Source organism: Streptopelia decaocto (genome assembly GCF_964273445.1).
Source record: "Streptopelia decaocto genome assembly, chromosome: 9".
Classification (NCBI taxonomy): Eukaryota; Metazoa; Chordata; class Aves; order Columbiformes; family Columbidae; genus Streptopelia; species Streptopelia decaocto.
This window is the reverse complement of record NC_138664.1, coordinates 4587271-4601561: the sequence shown is the minus strand read 5'-3', so window position 1 is coordinate 4601561 and position 14291 is coordinate 4587271. Positions and strand designations below refer to the sequence as shown.

General features: G+C 42.1%; 1 protein-coding gene across 1 annotated transcript in view; it reads left to right on the top strand.

The window, feature by feature from the left end:
- Positions 1-14262, top strand: part of ARNT2 (aryl hydrocarbon receptor nuclear translocator 2) — a 102732-nt gene extending 88470 nt beyond the window's left edge. The window contains exons 15-19 of the mRNA XM_082060530.1: positions 109-208; positions 2348-2486; positions 4892-5057; positions 7505-7641; positions 9613-14262. Of these exons, the coding sequence (XP_081916656.1) occupies positions 109-208; positions 2348-2486; positions 4892-5057; positions 7505-7641; positions 9613-9711 (641 nt within the window). The 3' untranslated portion in view covers positions 9712-14262. The remainder of the gene's footprint in view (positions 1-108; positions 209-2347; positions 2487-4891; positions 5058-7504; positions 7642-9612) is intronic.
- The last annotated feature ends 29 nt before the right edge of the window (positions 14263-14291 follow it).

Genomic DNA, 14291 nt, shown 5'->3' with positions numbered 1-14291 from the left:
AGAAGGAAAGAAAAATCCCTGCTGCATATATACATGGCAATTCTCATTAAATAATTTTGCCTTAATTTTCTCATCCCCTAAACTCTGTGATTTGTTTTCCTTTTGTAGCAGATAAAAAAATGATGGCATCAGCATCCACAGCAGGAAACCAGCAGCTTTACTCACAGGGAAGCCCATTTCAGCCAGGACATTCGGGAAAGACTTTCAGGTACTGACTACATGATGTCTCGGCAGTTGCAAGATGAGATGATTTGGATATCTCTGTTCAAAATAGTGGCTGATAAGTAGATACTTGTTGCTATGATGAGGTAATTGGACACAGCTAAGAGATATTCAGGGTGCATGTTGTTGCCTTCCAGCTGGCAGCACAGGTTTGGCTGATGTGAAGTTTAAGAGTTTGCCTGCATTTCCAGTCACTTTCTAAGAATCTGGTAACAGTGATGATATTCACCATAGTGCCCTTCATATCACTGTTCCGGGAACGTGATACTGAAGTTTCATTCTCCTGTTTTAGACCAACAAAGATTGTGAAAGTGAAAGAACAGCCATTCAGAGGTTGTAAGTTCCAGGAATTAGAAAACATCTGCAAACTATAATTGTATTTAAACCAATGTGTTCTTAAAGTTATGATTGCTAATAATGTCAGTGGGGAGAAATAAAATCCCCGTGCGTTTGTTTTGTCAAATTAAAACAAAAAATAACTTGGAGGAGGAGGGTTATGACAGTAAATTAAAGTGTCTTTTAATTGGATATTGTATATTACTGAATAGATGACCTTGCCATCTTGGAATTTGGCCTGTATTTTGTTCATTTCCTTTGTTTATTTGTTTCCTTTGTTAATTCCTATAGCTTTTTTCCTACTGCTGTTCTATTATATCAAGTAATGACACATCTGCTTAGCTTTTCCACCCTCCATGAACTGTCGTCCCTGAATGTTCTCCAGGCTGGTCCATTTGGTCACTGAGCCTGGGCAGCCTTTAGGTGCTGTTTTACAGGCTGCTGGTTTCAAAGCGTATTCCAGATGCAGTCCAGGCCCTTGGGCAGTGGGACTGGCCAGTCAGGCTGGGATGTCCTTCTGCGTCCAGCCAGATTTAGGTGGCCTTTCTAGTCCACATTTCCCCCTTTGGAGATTCTGTGGTAGCAAAAAAGAAACATAAAGAAATAGAAAACAAACTCTGCAAAGACTCTCTAAACACACACTTTGCTTTTAGGCAGCCTAAGAAAGACAGAATAACAACTCCCGTATTCAAATGCCTGCCACGTTTTGGTTACTGCTCTGGGAGGGGTTTTGTCAGCCTTCTCAGAGGTTCACATTCCTGCTTCCTCTCTGCTCAGCCTTGTTTATTTCTCTTTCTGCATAATTGTGAAAACAGACAATAGGGAAGGGATTGGAGCAAAGTGCATGCTGTTTCAATTCATGTACAAAAGCCATTTTATATGTAGTGTCTTCATTTATATTCATTTATCTATTTATATATGACATCTAAAATAAGAAATAGATATTTTATATATAAAATGATATAAAAGCGCATTCACAAGTCTGGTTATATAGATTTAGTTGTTCAAGACTTCCACAAGACTAAAATGGTAAAGTGTAGCAATCCTTCATCAAATTTTCCTCCTAATTAGGAATTTCTGGGAAATTTCTCTGTAGTGAAATTCAGTAATTAGGAAACAGTTAACATATAAAAAGTTCCTTTGGGAATACTTTTTTTTCTTTTTTTTTTTTAATTCCAAATCTATTACGTTGGTTTAAGTTTCCGTCTTGGTTATTCTTTTGCCTAGGTATATAGCTGCATACCCTTCTTTAGAATCATTTGGTGAAAATAGGAATTAAAAGCTCAGATTTTTAGTATGTATTGCACACTTCACTTCTTCATTTCCCACGCAACAGACAAAGCAGCACTTAAAACTGTCATTTTTTTGTACACCTTCATTTAGGATGGCATTTAAGTAAATGCCTTAAGTACTGTTGATTTAAGCACAAATTATAAATAAAGCATCTGCTTGAATACACTCTACAAGCAGGTTTTTTAATGCATTAAACATTAAACTAGTATGGAGCTAAGTGTTTGTGCACTGTCTGTTAGACTGACTTCATCCTTGCAAGCCCTTCTAAAGACATTATAGAAGTGTCATTCAAAATAATTTTGCCCTCTGTGTCTGTTTGAACTGGCATTTTAGAATGCTAAAAGCTTTCATAGTTTTGTGATGGTTTTAAGTCATTTTTTATTAAGAGAGATGAAACAATTAGGTTTAAGGTGATTATGAAAATGTTCATAGGTGAAATACTGTTTGTGCATGGAGAATATACCCTACAAACGAGGCGCTGTCTCTTTTCCTTTAGTTCGTCTGTGGTGCATGTGCCTGGTGTGAACGACATCCAGTCGTCTTCATCAACGGGCCAGAATCTGACACAGATTTCTCGCCAGCTAAACCAGAGTCAGGTTGCCTGGACAGGAAATCGCCCACCATTCCCAGGACAGGTATTGATTAAAGGTGTTTTATTTTCATGTTCACAGAATCACAGAATCACAGAATCGACTGGGTTGGAAAAGCCCTCAGAGATCATCGAGTCCAACCCTTGGTCCAACTCTAGTCCGTTTACTAGATCATGGCACTAAGTGCCATGTCCAATCTCAGTTTAAAAACCTCCAGGGACGGCGAGTCCAGCACCTCCCTGGGCAGCCATTCCAATGCCTGACCACTCTCTCTGTAAAGAATTTCTTTCTAATATCCAGCCTAAATTTCCCCTGGCAGAGTTGAAGCCCATGCCCCCTTGTCCTATTGCTGATGCCTGGGAGAAGAGACCAATCCCCACCTGGCTAGAACTGCCCTTCAGGTAGTTAAAGGTTCGTTAAAGGTTTGCAATCTCTGTGCTTTCTACAGAAGAATTAGTAAACCCCATTTATAACGTGATTAAATGTACTTTGTCGTTATCATTTGTGGTTGGAGGGCAATGAGTTTCCCCACTTCTGTTCCTTGAGAGAGCTGCCCTATGTGTAACTGCATTTAATTTGTAATAGTGTCGATAATAGTGGCAGTCGTAACTCCGACATGAATCCCAGTGGAAGAGCTCAGCCCTGCACTTATTTTTATATGTGCACTGAATGAAATAAAAGGAGGGCAGCTGTTCAGCTTTAGTGTTAATCCTGTGACTTAAATCTTTCTTGGACCAAGCCCTTGCACCCAGCAACGTTACCCTCAGTTGGCAGAGTTATCAGAAAGGGGCACAAACAAATCCAGCTATAATATGAATTCAGAGCAGAGGCTGCTGAGCCCAGTGTAGCTCACGTGCTGTAGGGAACAGCGCATCCCTCCATCAGGTGGCCTGTGCTTGACAATGTTTGTCCAGAAATCACCTTGTGGTCTGTGCAACAATAAAAAAACTGTTTTGAAACTCCATTAAAGACAAATAATAGGAAATAATCATGTTTGATCTATCATTAACACTGCTCTTAATCACTCTTGACTTCACAGTAGGTTAGAATGGCATGTTGGGGCAGGCACTGAATAGTTATTTGGTAACTGAATTGTTTCCACATTAATTACTGTTTTTTCCCAGCCGTCAGTGTACCATTGTTATTCTCTCACACCTGTTTAATGAAATGCTGTCATAACATTAATTTTTCCTTTTTAGTGATCTGGAGTATTCTAAAAATTACTTTAAAAAAAAAGTAATCATCCCTCCTACCATCCAAATTCTGTCCAAGTCAACAAAGTTTGTATGTGAGTGTAGGGAAATCAGAATTCATTCATCAATTGTAAATAAAGTAAAATAGAGTTAAACCTTGCAGAAGTGATACATCATGCTTTCACTGTCTTTGTAGAAGGCTTTAGAAATGTACTATTTCTTAGCTTGGAACTGAGCTAAAGAGTTAATAGCATCTTCATCACGTTATATGCCTGTTGGGATCTGTTTTCCTCCCCCCAGCTCCCTTACATTTGTCCAAGAAAATAGCTTCACTTGAGTGCATTGATTGCCAATAACACTGCACATCATTAGAAGTATCCAGACATGTAATCACCTTTAATTTCTATTTCTGGAATTGGTTAGGCAGCGAGTTTTTCTTGGAGCTGCTGGATTTGTTCATAATGCAGGAAACGGTTTATAAGCAGATTCTGTCTGTAGCGTTACACATTGCTGCAGCACGAGACTTCGGATGTGGCACTTCACATCGCTTTAGGCTCAGGGTACACGTCTCAAAGCAGTCTTGCAGCCTTTGATCATGTGTGTAGCATCCTTGGAGACCCTGTGACAAAGCCATTATGTAGATGAAAATGACAGCAAGGTGGTTTTTCATACCCTTGAATTAACTCAGCTGCCCAGCTAAAGCAAAGTTAGACTGTTTCTTCCCTGCTCCCAGGGCTGGTGATTCACACTCCAAAGCCTTTTACAAGGCAAAATAACTTGGCTGCATGTACTTCTTAGGCAGGGAGAGAAAGCAGCTCATTAGCTTTGAAACCTCTTTGACCATTTACCCCCCAAGCACTGGAGACTCTACTCATTTGAGAACTGCATATGTTCTGCAAGACATTCTGATAACTGTAATTTTACTGGCGCGCTGCAAAATCAAAACACACAGCAAATGAATTCTTTGTAGCTGTTCAGTTTGAGATGAATCCTTGTAACAGAGGTGAAGGAAATCATGTTTTTCCAAATAGCTCTGATACTGAGTACGTGCGAGTTAATCAGCAGGTTTGTAGTCTGTTGTGTTCCTTATGCAGCAACAAGTTGGCTTTGACAGAAATGAAATACGGCTGAGACAGGAATAACGTGCCTGTTTGCATCCGCAGAGTTTATTTAGTCTTTACACTGTTAAACAGTGAGTCTGCTGCGCTATTCCTCAACAGTAAAACTCATTCCTTTCTTTCACCCCTTGTTCCGCAGCAAATTCCGTCTCAGTCTGGCAAGGCTCAGTCATCTCCCTTTGGGATTGGGACCAGTCACACCTACCCGGCGGATCCATCCTCGTACAGCCCCCTTTCCAGCCCCGCCACCTCTTCTCCCAGTGGGAACGCCTACTCCAGCTTAGCAAACCGAAGTGCAGGCTTTGGTAAGTTTTAAATGACTTAACGCACAAAATGAAACTCTCCGGCGTTAACTTCATTAAAAATCCTCCAACCTGTTATTTTGATGGGTTGGCTGGGAAGCCCAGTGCGTGAAAGGGTTTTGTTTTCTCCCACTGAGCAGAGTGGACTGAGATGACCTGTTTCCTCTGTGCTACATCTCCACATCCAACACACTTGAGAATATTGTGGCATTTTATGGTGTGCAGGCTTTTTTTTCCTTCAGTGAATGATGCCATGAAAGATTCAGCTAGTTCATCACTAGTACACATGTTCCCAAGTTGTAGTCAGCAGGTTCAGTTTCTTTTCATTTCTCAGGAGAACACTTATGGCACAAATTTACATTCTTTTCATTTGTTAAGTTCCCTGGCTGCATGTCGATGTCCTCTTGCCCAGAGGTGGCTTGCTGGAGTTTGGCTGCAAACAGGGTATTTTTGTACACAATACTACTAACCTAATCAGAGTAGGTGCCATGTTTTGAAATGGTTTTCTTTTCCTATTACATGCTCATTTAGTGGCTTTCAGACTGTGACCCAGTGGGTGACCCCTTCATAAATTTTCTGCACTCCACCAGCACAATAATATTCAAGAGAAAAAACATTATGAATCCATCAGTGATAAACCCATTTGGAGTCCTTGAAAAATGTTGCTGGCTGATAACAACGTGCGATTCCAAAAAAAGTGTAGGTAGCACTGTGCTAATATTTGTCATTTTTCTGTTATCCCTTGAGAATAAAATGGGTGCAGAGCTGTTGCAGCTCAACCTCGCGGAGCACAGACCTGCTCTGCGTTGACTAGAAAAAGGGCATTGAAACAGAGCTCTTCCCAGAGACCTTATTCATGCCTCCATTTCCACCAGGCTTTGTACATTTGTTTATGAGACAGCCTTGCATTTCAGGCCTAAGCTACTTGGCAAGAACCCTTTTGCCTAATGAGAAACATTTCCTGACCTACATCAGTTTGGATACTATTAATAACACAGCCTTCACAGAGATGAATGTCTTGAACCTCCGCCTAGCAGTAACCGTTTTGCTGAAAAGAAGCTTCATTTGCCTCACTGAGTTAATTTCAATGTATTGTTCTGAGAAAAAAAAAGAATAACCGTGCCGTTTTCTTTTAAAGGGTGACTTAGATGAATTTAGTTTTGGCCCATGAAGTGGCTGCAGGGTTTCTGAGTCAGCTCAATTATTGGTTGTGGTAATGTCAGTAAGGGAAGAGCTGTAATTATCTACTTCAGATGTGATAGAAATATGTCACTACGGCCTGTTTGCTTTCCTGTAAAATGCTCACTTTGTCTGTTTTGCGTGGTTTAGCTGGTAGCCAAGAGGACTGGACTAAGCATGTGTTTCTGTATTTTCTGAAGCCACAGCTGTGAGTAGTGGCTGATGTGACACCATGGAGTCTGGTTACCAGAGACCTGACACAGCACGTGTGTGGAAGTTTGGCACAGGAGATTGGGCACCCTTGGCAGAGGGCGCTGATAATTGGGGAGAACCAGATCTACCCAGCTCGATTCTCTGCACTCAGGGGAAAATAGGCAAAAATAGTAGGAGTAGATATATTTTAAAAAAAATAGTTTAGAGAAAAAGTATAATCCTGGCAGCAAGCATTTCTAAAACGGGGACGTTATAAATAATTGAAGGAAGATTTTATACATATACATAGTCTGTAGAAATACAGGGTAAAATTAGTCCAGCTTAAGTGTGACCTGTGACTATAGTCACGAAAAGTGTACCTTTAACAGGTGATCAAATTAATGTGTGTGGCATCATGTTTGTTTTTGTTTTGGTAGACTACTTAGAAGAAATTAATATTTAATTTTAGAAGAAATTTAAATGGCCTCAGACTTTTAAGAAACCATCACCATACTAACAGGATAATAAATGGCTATAAGCTGCATGTTAAATCATTTTCCTGGAGGACAAGATAGTGCAGCAAGCAATAGTCTGCATTTAATACAGCAAGACTGTTGTCTGTTGATCTGTTTTTAAATCTGCTTACAAGATCTGAAAATGTTTTCCTTAGATGAGTAGGCAACTGTGCACCCACTGCTCTACAAGGATTAGTCTTTGAAAGGGAAAGAGCATTCAGATGATGCAGTCTGTTTTTTAAGTGAGATGGTGAATGTTCTTTATTAGTGATTAAAAAGTGATGGGGGAAGCTTGAAAATTGTCTTCTAGTGCCTGGCTTGTGGTGTCACTGTGCATTTTGCTGTGAGGGATTCACCTGCCGTGTCTGTGCAGCCACGGCAATGAGCTTTGCTCTGGGGGTGGCCCCCAATCTGCAGCTGGGGCTGAAACTCCTTTGGCTTCCGCCCCACGGGGTCTTTTTTGCTAAGACTCATTTGTGACCACGGGCATTGACGGATGAAGAGCAGGCAGGCGTTTTGAAAGAGCTGCTCTCTGACCTGTCCTTTCTCTCCCGCCCCGGCCAGCTGAAGGAGGCCAGAGCAGCGGCCAGTTCCAGGGGAGACCTTCCGAAGTCTGGTCCCAGTGGCAGAGCCAACATCACAACCAGCAAAGCAGCGACCAGCATTCGCACCCGCAGCCCAGTCAGACCGAGGTGTTCCAGGTGAGGAGAGTCCAGACAGCCCAACTTCTGACAACTTCTCACGGCGGCGCTGAAGAACCACGGTCCTCGATGAGCGGGGCGCCATCAGGGCTTGGAGTGATTGCCTCTTGCTGGGTGCTGCCGTGGGTTTGTGCTGCCATTAGCTACAACTGACATGGTTTTGTTTTCTTTAGCTTTGCTGATTTAAAGTGCTGTTTGCCCTTCTCTTTGCACCCTTTACTTAGGGCTTTGGCGTCTTGCAGGGAAATAGTCTCAAATAGTGTCTTTTTATCCTGGTGCTGGCCCCTGAAATCTCAGTCGAGTCCAGTTAGGCATCAGTGTAATTCTCTTTGATAGTTCAAGCAGGAAAGGCGGCTGATACTGGATAGAAGATAGTGGCCAGTAATTTTTTAAGGTTAAACCCAGTCAGATATCAGGTAGCCGGTAAACAATCCTCTTCAACTGCCTTAATTTCAATATTAAGTATCATTTGGGGCTTCACTACAGACGGAGTGGGACTTCGTAAGTTAGCTAATAACGTCTCTGTCCTTGTATAGCTTGTTTTGCAATTAGATCAAGAAGACAGTTTGCAACAAAACAATGCAGGAAAGACAGTTCAAGCCTCAAGCAAGGTTTGAAAGTGGGGTACCTCATTATCTTTTAGAAAGTAAATTCACCTGCAGGACTGGGCTTGTGCTCAATTGCTCGCAGGAACGCTGCAGAAGAGGCGTTAGCCTGAAAATAATCATGTGTGAACAGACCATTGCTTCACATAGGAACAAGTAATATCACTCCATCAACTACCTGTCTGCATGCTTGTATCCCGTGGCAGACTCGAGAGGGTTTGTAACTGAGGAGACCTTGCCTCAGAGGAACCAGCAGCAGAAATGCATTCAAAGAGATGGAAATTTAAACAGGCGGGGACAACTGCAACTCCCCCTATGCTGGGGTGGCATGAGGGAAAACATAAAATAAGTGGAAGTTTTGGTCAGAAAATGAAGGCAGCTGAGAAACTGCCTCTTGTGTTCACAGCCTCTTTCACAAGCATCAACCGGGATGCCACAGAGACCTCAGATGGATTTTGATCTGTCTTAATTTTGGGGTAACTTCTCAGTACACAGCAGCTCTCGGTAGTTATTCCTTCAGAGAGCTTTCTTATTTGCTCCTTAGGTTTTCTTTTATTGTAAGGATAATGAGCCATTCCTGGCAAAACTTGGCTTTGCATTAAGAGCTTGTTATTGTAAGGACTGACAGGAAAAGCAAGCGTAAACTCTGGTTTTCTCAGCAAGGGATATCTTTTCCCTGCGGCTTCGGTCTCCGGCTGAGAGGAAAGGTTGAGTATTTTTTGAAGCCTCCTGCAGGGACCTCACTTGGCTCAAGACACGTGGGAGCAATTACCATGAAATGCTGTTTCTCCTGAGAAGTTCCTGCTATTTCCTCTGCCTTTGTACATGCATGAAGGCTGCTTGGGCATCTTGTCGGCTGGGGTGGATGTCCAGGCTTTAGTGTTCCTCAGAGGATGAAGAGCAGTAATAAATGCACTTACAGCACGCTGGTGAGGGGGCGAGATCCTCCCCAAACCCACGTTCATTCAGCAGGAGCTCCTTCTGTAGGGTGTGGGAGTGTGTGAGATGTTTGAATACTTCCCATATAGTGAAACCGGGGAGGTTGCTTCTCTCCATATGTACCTACCCGTTTCAAGGGGAGCTGTTTCAGCCTGGGAGGAGTATGGGGTACCTCAAATGTGCTTATTCAGAGGAACAATCCAAAACTTATGCCCTGCTAAAGTCCCACCTCCTGTTCAGAAACGCTCCAGCAAAACATAAGCAGCACATAAACCTCAGCCCAGCCCCGTGCACAGGTCTGGGTTTCACCGTATTTATCTAACCTTTGGACTTTTCTGGTTTTACACTTGAAAAGATGAACAGGAAACAGTTTGTGTCTGGATAACGTGCAAGTGACACTTCACTTTGGTTTTTCCTTATCGTGCAGGACATGCTGCCAATGCCGGGAGATCCGACACAGGGTACTGGCAATTACAACATTGAAGATTTTGCTGACCTGGGCATGTTTCCACCATTTTCTGAGTAGCTTGCGAAGCAGAAATGGAAGCTCTTCTCCAAGGCCATTTCGGTGTAATTTTGGCTCTGCTTTTTCTGTGTTGCATTTCTGTAGAAGCTACTAAACCAGAAGCCACATCTCTCATGTTTCAGGTAGTGGTGTAGGGCTTGCTTTCTCCTCCTTGGGGTGCGTCAGTGCCGACAGAGGAGCTCCAGCACTTGTTAGTGTTAGTTGACAGCTCCTTTTTTTATTTGATTTTATTGTCCTCTACCTCAGAGATGAAAAACTTTGCTTGATTTAAAACAAAAAAAATCTCTGAGTCTTAAATATTTGAATGTGAATGATACCTAATATTTCCTTTGAATGGTAATTTTTAAATAGATAATGAAGTAACAAAGACTAACAGAGAAAAGGTAAGGTAATGTGTCGTTACAGTGCCTACCGCTCAATTTCGATGCCTTGCTTTAAGCTTAAGTTTCTGGAAGCAGACACAGTATTCTGTTTTCTTTGATTCTTGTAGTTTTTAGGTCACTTTAAATGTGAGATTAAGCAACATAATGTAGGCCTCTCTCACCAGAAGATTCAGCTCCGCCTTTTCTAACTTAAACTTGAATGTGTGTACATTTTGGTATTTTATGTATATCTTGTGCTGTATGAAGTGATTTCCTGTATTGGTTTCTTTTGCCTTTGCAAAGGGTCCATTCTGGAGTGTACTGAAAAGGTCGATGATATATGTGGAGGATTTAGATATCGTGGGAGTCTCCATCTCTTCACATAGGTGTTCTTATTTTTAATTCAGGTGGTTCTCTATTCAGAACAAACATTTACTTACATAAGCTATTAGTCTGTTTTTGCACTGAATTGAGGCCTATAACTCTACACATTTCTCACTGGCTGCTTTAGTATCTGTTGTTCTTGCTTTCCCGAAAAATATTGCCTCGTAAAAAATGACTGTAAACACATCAAAATTGCATTTTCTATAGTAGCTGCATTTCCTTTCTGTGAAGTACCTTTTTATACTGTGAAACCTCACATTTTAACAGTGCAAGGTGGTGGCCTACTACTAGGAAATCGTTCAAGCTCATTTGCTTCAAGCAGTGAGATGGTTTTGTAGTGTATCATTTTTTTAGGGTGAGTTGGTAATAGATATCAATTGGACTATTGTCCACTGCGTACACAGTGATAACTTGAATTTTTGCTTGGATTCCCAAGCAATCACTTCTGTTAAACCCTGTTGACCCTATTCTGTTATATATGGGATTTTCAGCCTACCAAGTATGTTGAGGACTCTTGACTATTCTGAATGCTGCATGCTTTTCTGCAGAGGTAAGTTAATCACCTTCCTCTTCAGCAAGTCCCCTACCATATGTCTTAATCAGAAATGTGGTAGAAAGTTGTTTATTCAGTATTTCGCATGCATGACAAGTTACAGAGGTTGGATTGTAAGGTCAGCATTTTTATCCAGATAGTTTCTTTTGGGATGGGAGGAGAAGGAATCTCCCATAAAGGACAAGGAGCCCAGAGTTCACACGTGCAGGTCGTTCATGACTTTGGAGGTTGGATGGTGGTGACCAGCCTTTGCGGAGGAGGAAGGGAGCAGCTTCCCTCAGCCTTTGCATATTCAGGGGCCATCACAGATCTTGAAACAGCAGCCCCCATCTAGAAGACCTGGATTTCTGCAGCAGTTCTTAGACCTGCCAGCAGTCAGCTCTGCCTTCTCTTCACTCCTCTTGAATTGGAGGCTGCACATCACTGCAGTCCATCTGGCCAGGGTAATACTTGAGAGGCAGGCGGTGTCTGTCCTGCAGCCTGCTCTGCCTACGTGGGTTTTGTGCTGACAAGCAACAGAGACAGCTGGGCTGCAGCCAGCATGACCCAGGGATGCAGCTTTAGCAGTTGCCCATGTGGTGGTGGTCCCATCCAACTCTGCTTCCCCAGCCTTCCCCGAGAACAGCGTGTAGCTTTCATTATCCAGCAAGAGTCCTTCCTACTGTTTCTCTCGCTAAATCTGGGACCAATCTCTTACCCTATTTGCAAGTGGGGTTGGGGACTCTTTTTTTACAACATTTTTTAATCTCTCTAGATGCAGCACTGGAGAGGCCTCAGATCTCCTGGTCTGTACTTGCCTCACCAAATTCACACTGAGAACAAACAAAAACCTTTCATCTCTCCCAGAGATCGGGAAAATACCGTCTTAGGTGAGCAAGCCGTGCGCTTATGCGCTATTATTTTAAATTCATGGATGTTTATTCTCTTGGAGCCTTCTCCCTTTCCGCTAACACACTTGAACGAACGGCTGCTCGCTGGATTAGACAGGCAAAGCTCTGCTGTCCCAGAATGAAATTCATTGATGTCTGTAAAAGGTGGCCAGATGCTGTGCCAGCTGTGCAAGGCAGTCAGCATCTGTACAGCAGGGCGAGCGTTTTAAAAGGGGCTGATCACGAGGGGCTGAGCAGTTTATGTCTCTGCCCAGAAGACGCTTGACACGATAAATGTCAGTTCTTCTAAAATTTTTAAAAAGCATTTATCTGTAAAATGAAAAGTAAAAAGTGAATTGAAAAAATGCTGTTCTTTTGTTTTACCCAACAAACTGCTCAAAGTATAATTATAATTTACTTTTCCTCCTGAATTCAATCTAAAAATAAAGTTCTTTTAAATTTTCTCTCTCCTGCCATCAGCGATGACTTCCTCGGTGTGTCATGGTTTTTATACTACTGCAGAAGCCTTGTCATGTACAGAACTTGGTTGTGCAGCTGCAAGTGCACTGTTAGCAGAATTTCAAGCACATCTCTCTTTTTTCATTGTTGTTTTTTAAACACAGTATTATATTTTTGAAGCCATTACGCCTGAGGCATCAGAGCACGGGCTGCTGCTCACCTTGTAGACCGCTCCTGCCTTTCTGCTGGGGAAAGGGGGTGGAGGAGCGGTCCAGATAGTGCCAGGTTTGGGTTTTCCCTGCGAGCCGTTACCGTCCCCGTTTCTGTTCACCCATCCCAGTGCTTCCTTCTTGATGTTTCCCCCTCTCTCCCCTCCCGTTCCTGGCCATCCCATCTCCGCAGCGCGTTCCCACACCCGTGGGGAAGGTGTTGGGTTTGCCGTTCTCGAGACGGCGAGGAGGGGACGCTTAATGAGCCTAAAATTTGGCAACTTTTCTGCTTCTGACCGAGCTAACGAGTAAGTTCAGCCTTTGGTACCGCTGCTGGGCATCCCGTGCTGCCCTGGCCGTGTCCTGCGCCGTGTCCGTGGCTTGCTCCTCTCAAACAGCCTCGTCCCACCTCTTGAGGCCAAAAAACCTGCATAGTGCTGGCTGTGCTCTTTTTGTCACATGTTTCGTTACTAAAGCAACTTACTTATCCTATAGCTGAAGTTATAAAGTGCATTTGGAATGCTAATGTTTTTTTATTATGTGCCCTCGGTGTAGCTTTGCTGGCACTTTGGCTGCTGGTTTCCAGAATTTCACAGGTGGTATATTTCTCATATCTTTTGTGGTTTTTAAGCTGGAAATGAAGCTGTGATTTCTGATCAAACTGTGTTGGAAACACGGTGTTTCTTGAAACTGAATCTTTTGGTTTTTAAAGTGATGGAGCAAGAAACTGCTAAGAGTGATGGTCTGGGCGAGTTATTTCAAAGAGCGGGCATGTAGACTGAGAAGATTTTTAGATACTAAAATATTTATATTCATTTATTCAGACAAGCAATGCTGTTTAACAAGAGGGACTCCATCACATCACTTGTTGTAAGTGCTACTGGCAGTACTTATGGTGATGCTTTGACCAGATAGTTCCATTTGTAGCTTTGTTGCCTTTTCTCTTCTTTTGAAGTACAGTATGAAACTGTAAATACTTCTTGCAGTACTGCCTTTTTAACTCTTAATTACTTTTGGCACAGTGTTAAATAGTGTTGGATTTACCCAATTGCTATGACATATATTTTTATACATAGGTGTACTCTTTTTTCGAGAGTAATACAGCCATTTTGTCATTAATGCCTTATCAGTGTCATACTGCTGTTGCTCTTTGTTTGCAAGGTATCGAGTGGACTAATTTCTAGTTCAGATATTTTCCCTTTTCCTGGCAGTTGCTCAAGTTTGGTTTCAGGTGATTTTTGCCAGAATTCTATTTTTCACAGTGGTTCGCTGTGAGAAGAGGAGAATGTGGGCTTGGTTTTGTTTCTATTAATGGAGCAAAGAAATGGTGATGGCATCTAATTGTCTTTAAAAGGTCGGTCTTTTCCTACTGTAAACCAGAGTGCATTTCATGGAACTGATGACTGTGGGCGCTGCTTACTTTGTGTAGATTAATGTTCTTTAAAAAGGGGAAAAACAAGGGTGTGTGGGGCGGAGAAATGAAATTTAAAAAATTTTAAAAAGAAAAGAACTCCAAAAATGGGCTTCTGTCATTGTTAGGCACTTGGTTACTTATCTGTTTAAACTCTTCATATTGATGTGAAATTGTGCTGTGGATAAAGTGTATTTTGTACTTCTGAATGTTCTATATTTATGACTAACAAGTGACAGAATCAGTTGTGTGTATGTATAACTAATAACTGCCTTTTTAAATTTCATTAAAATAAAAATGTCATGAGCTGTTGTTATTCCTGTCTCTCTGTAA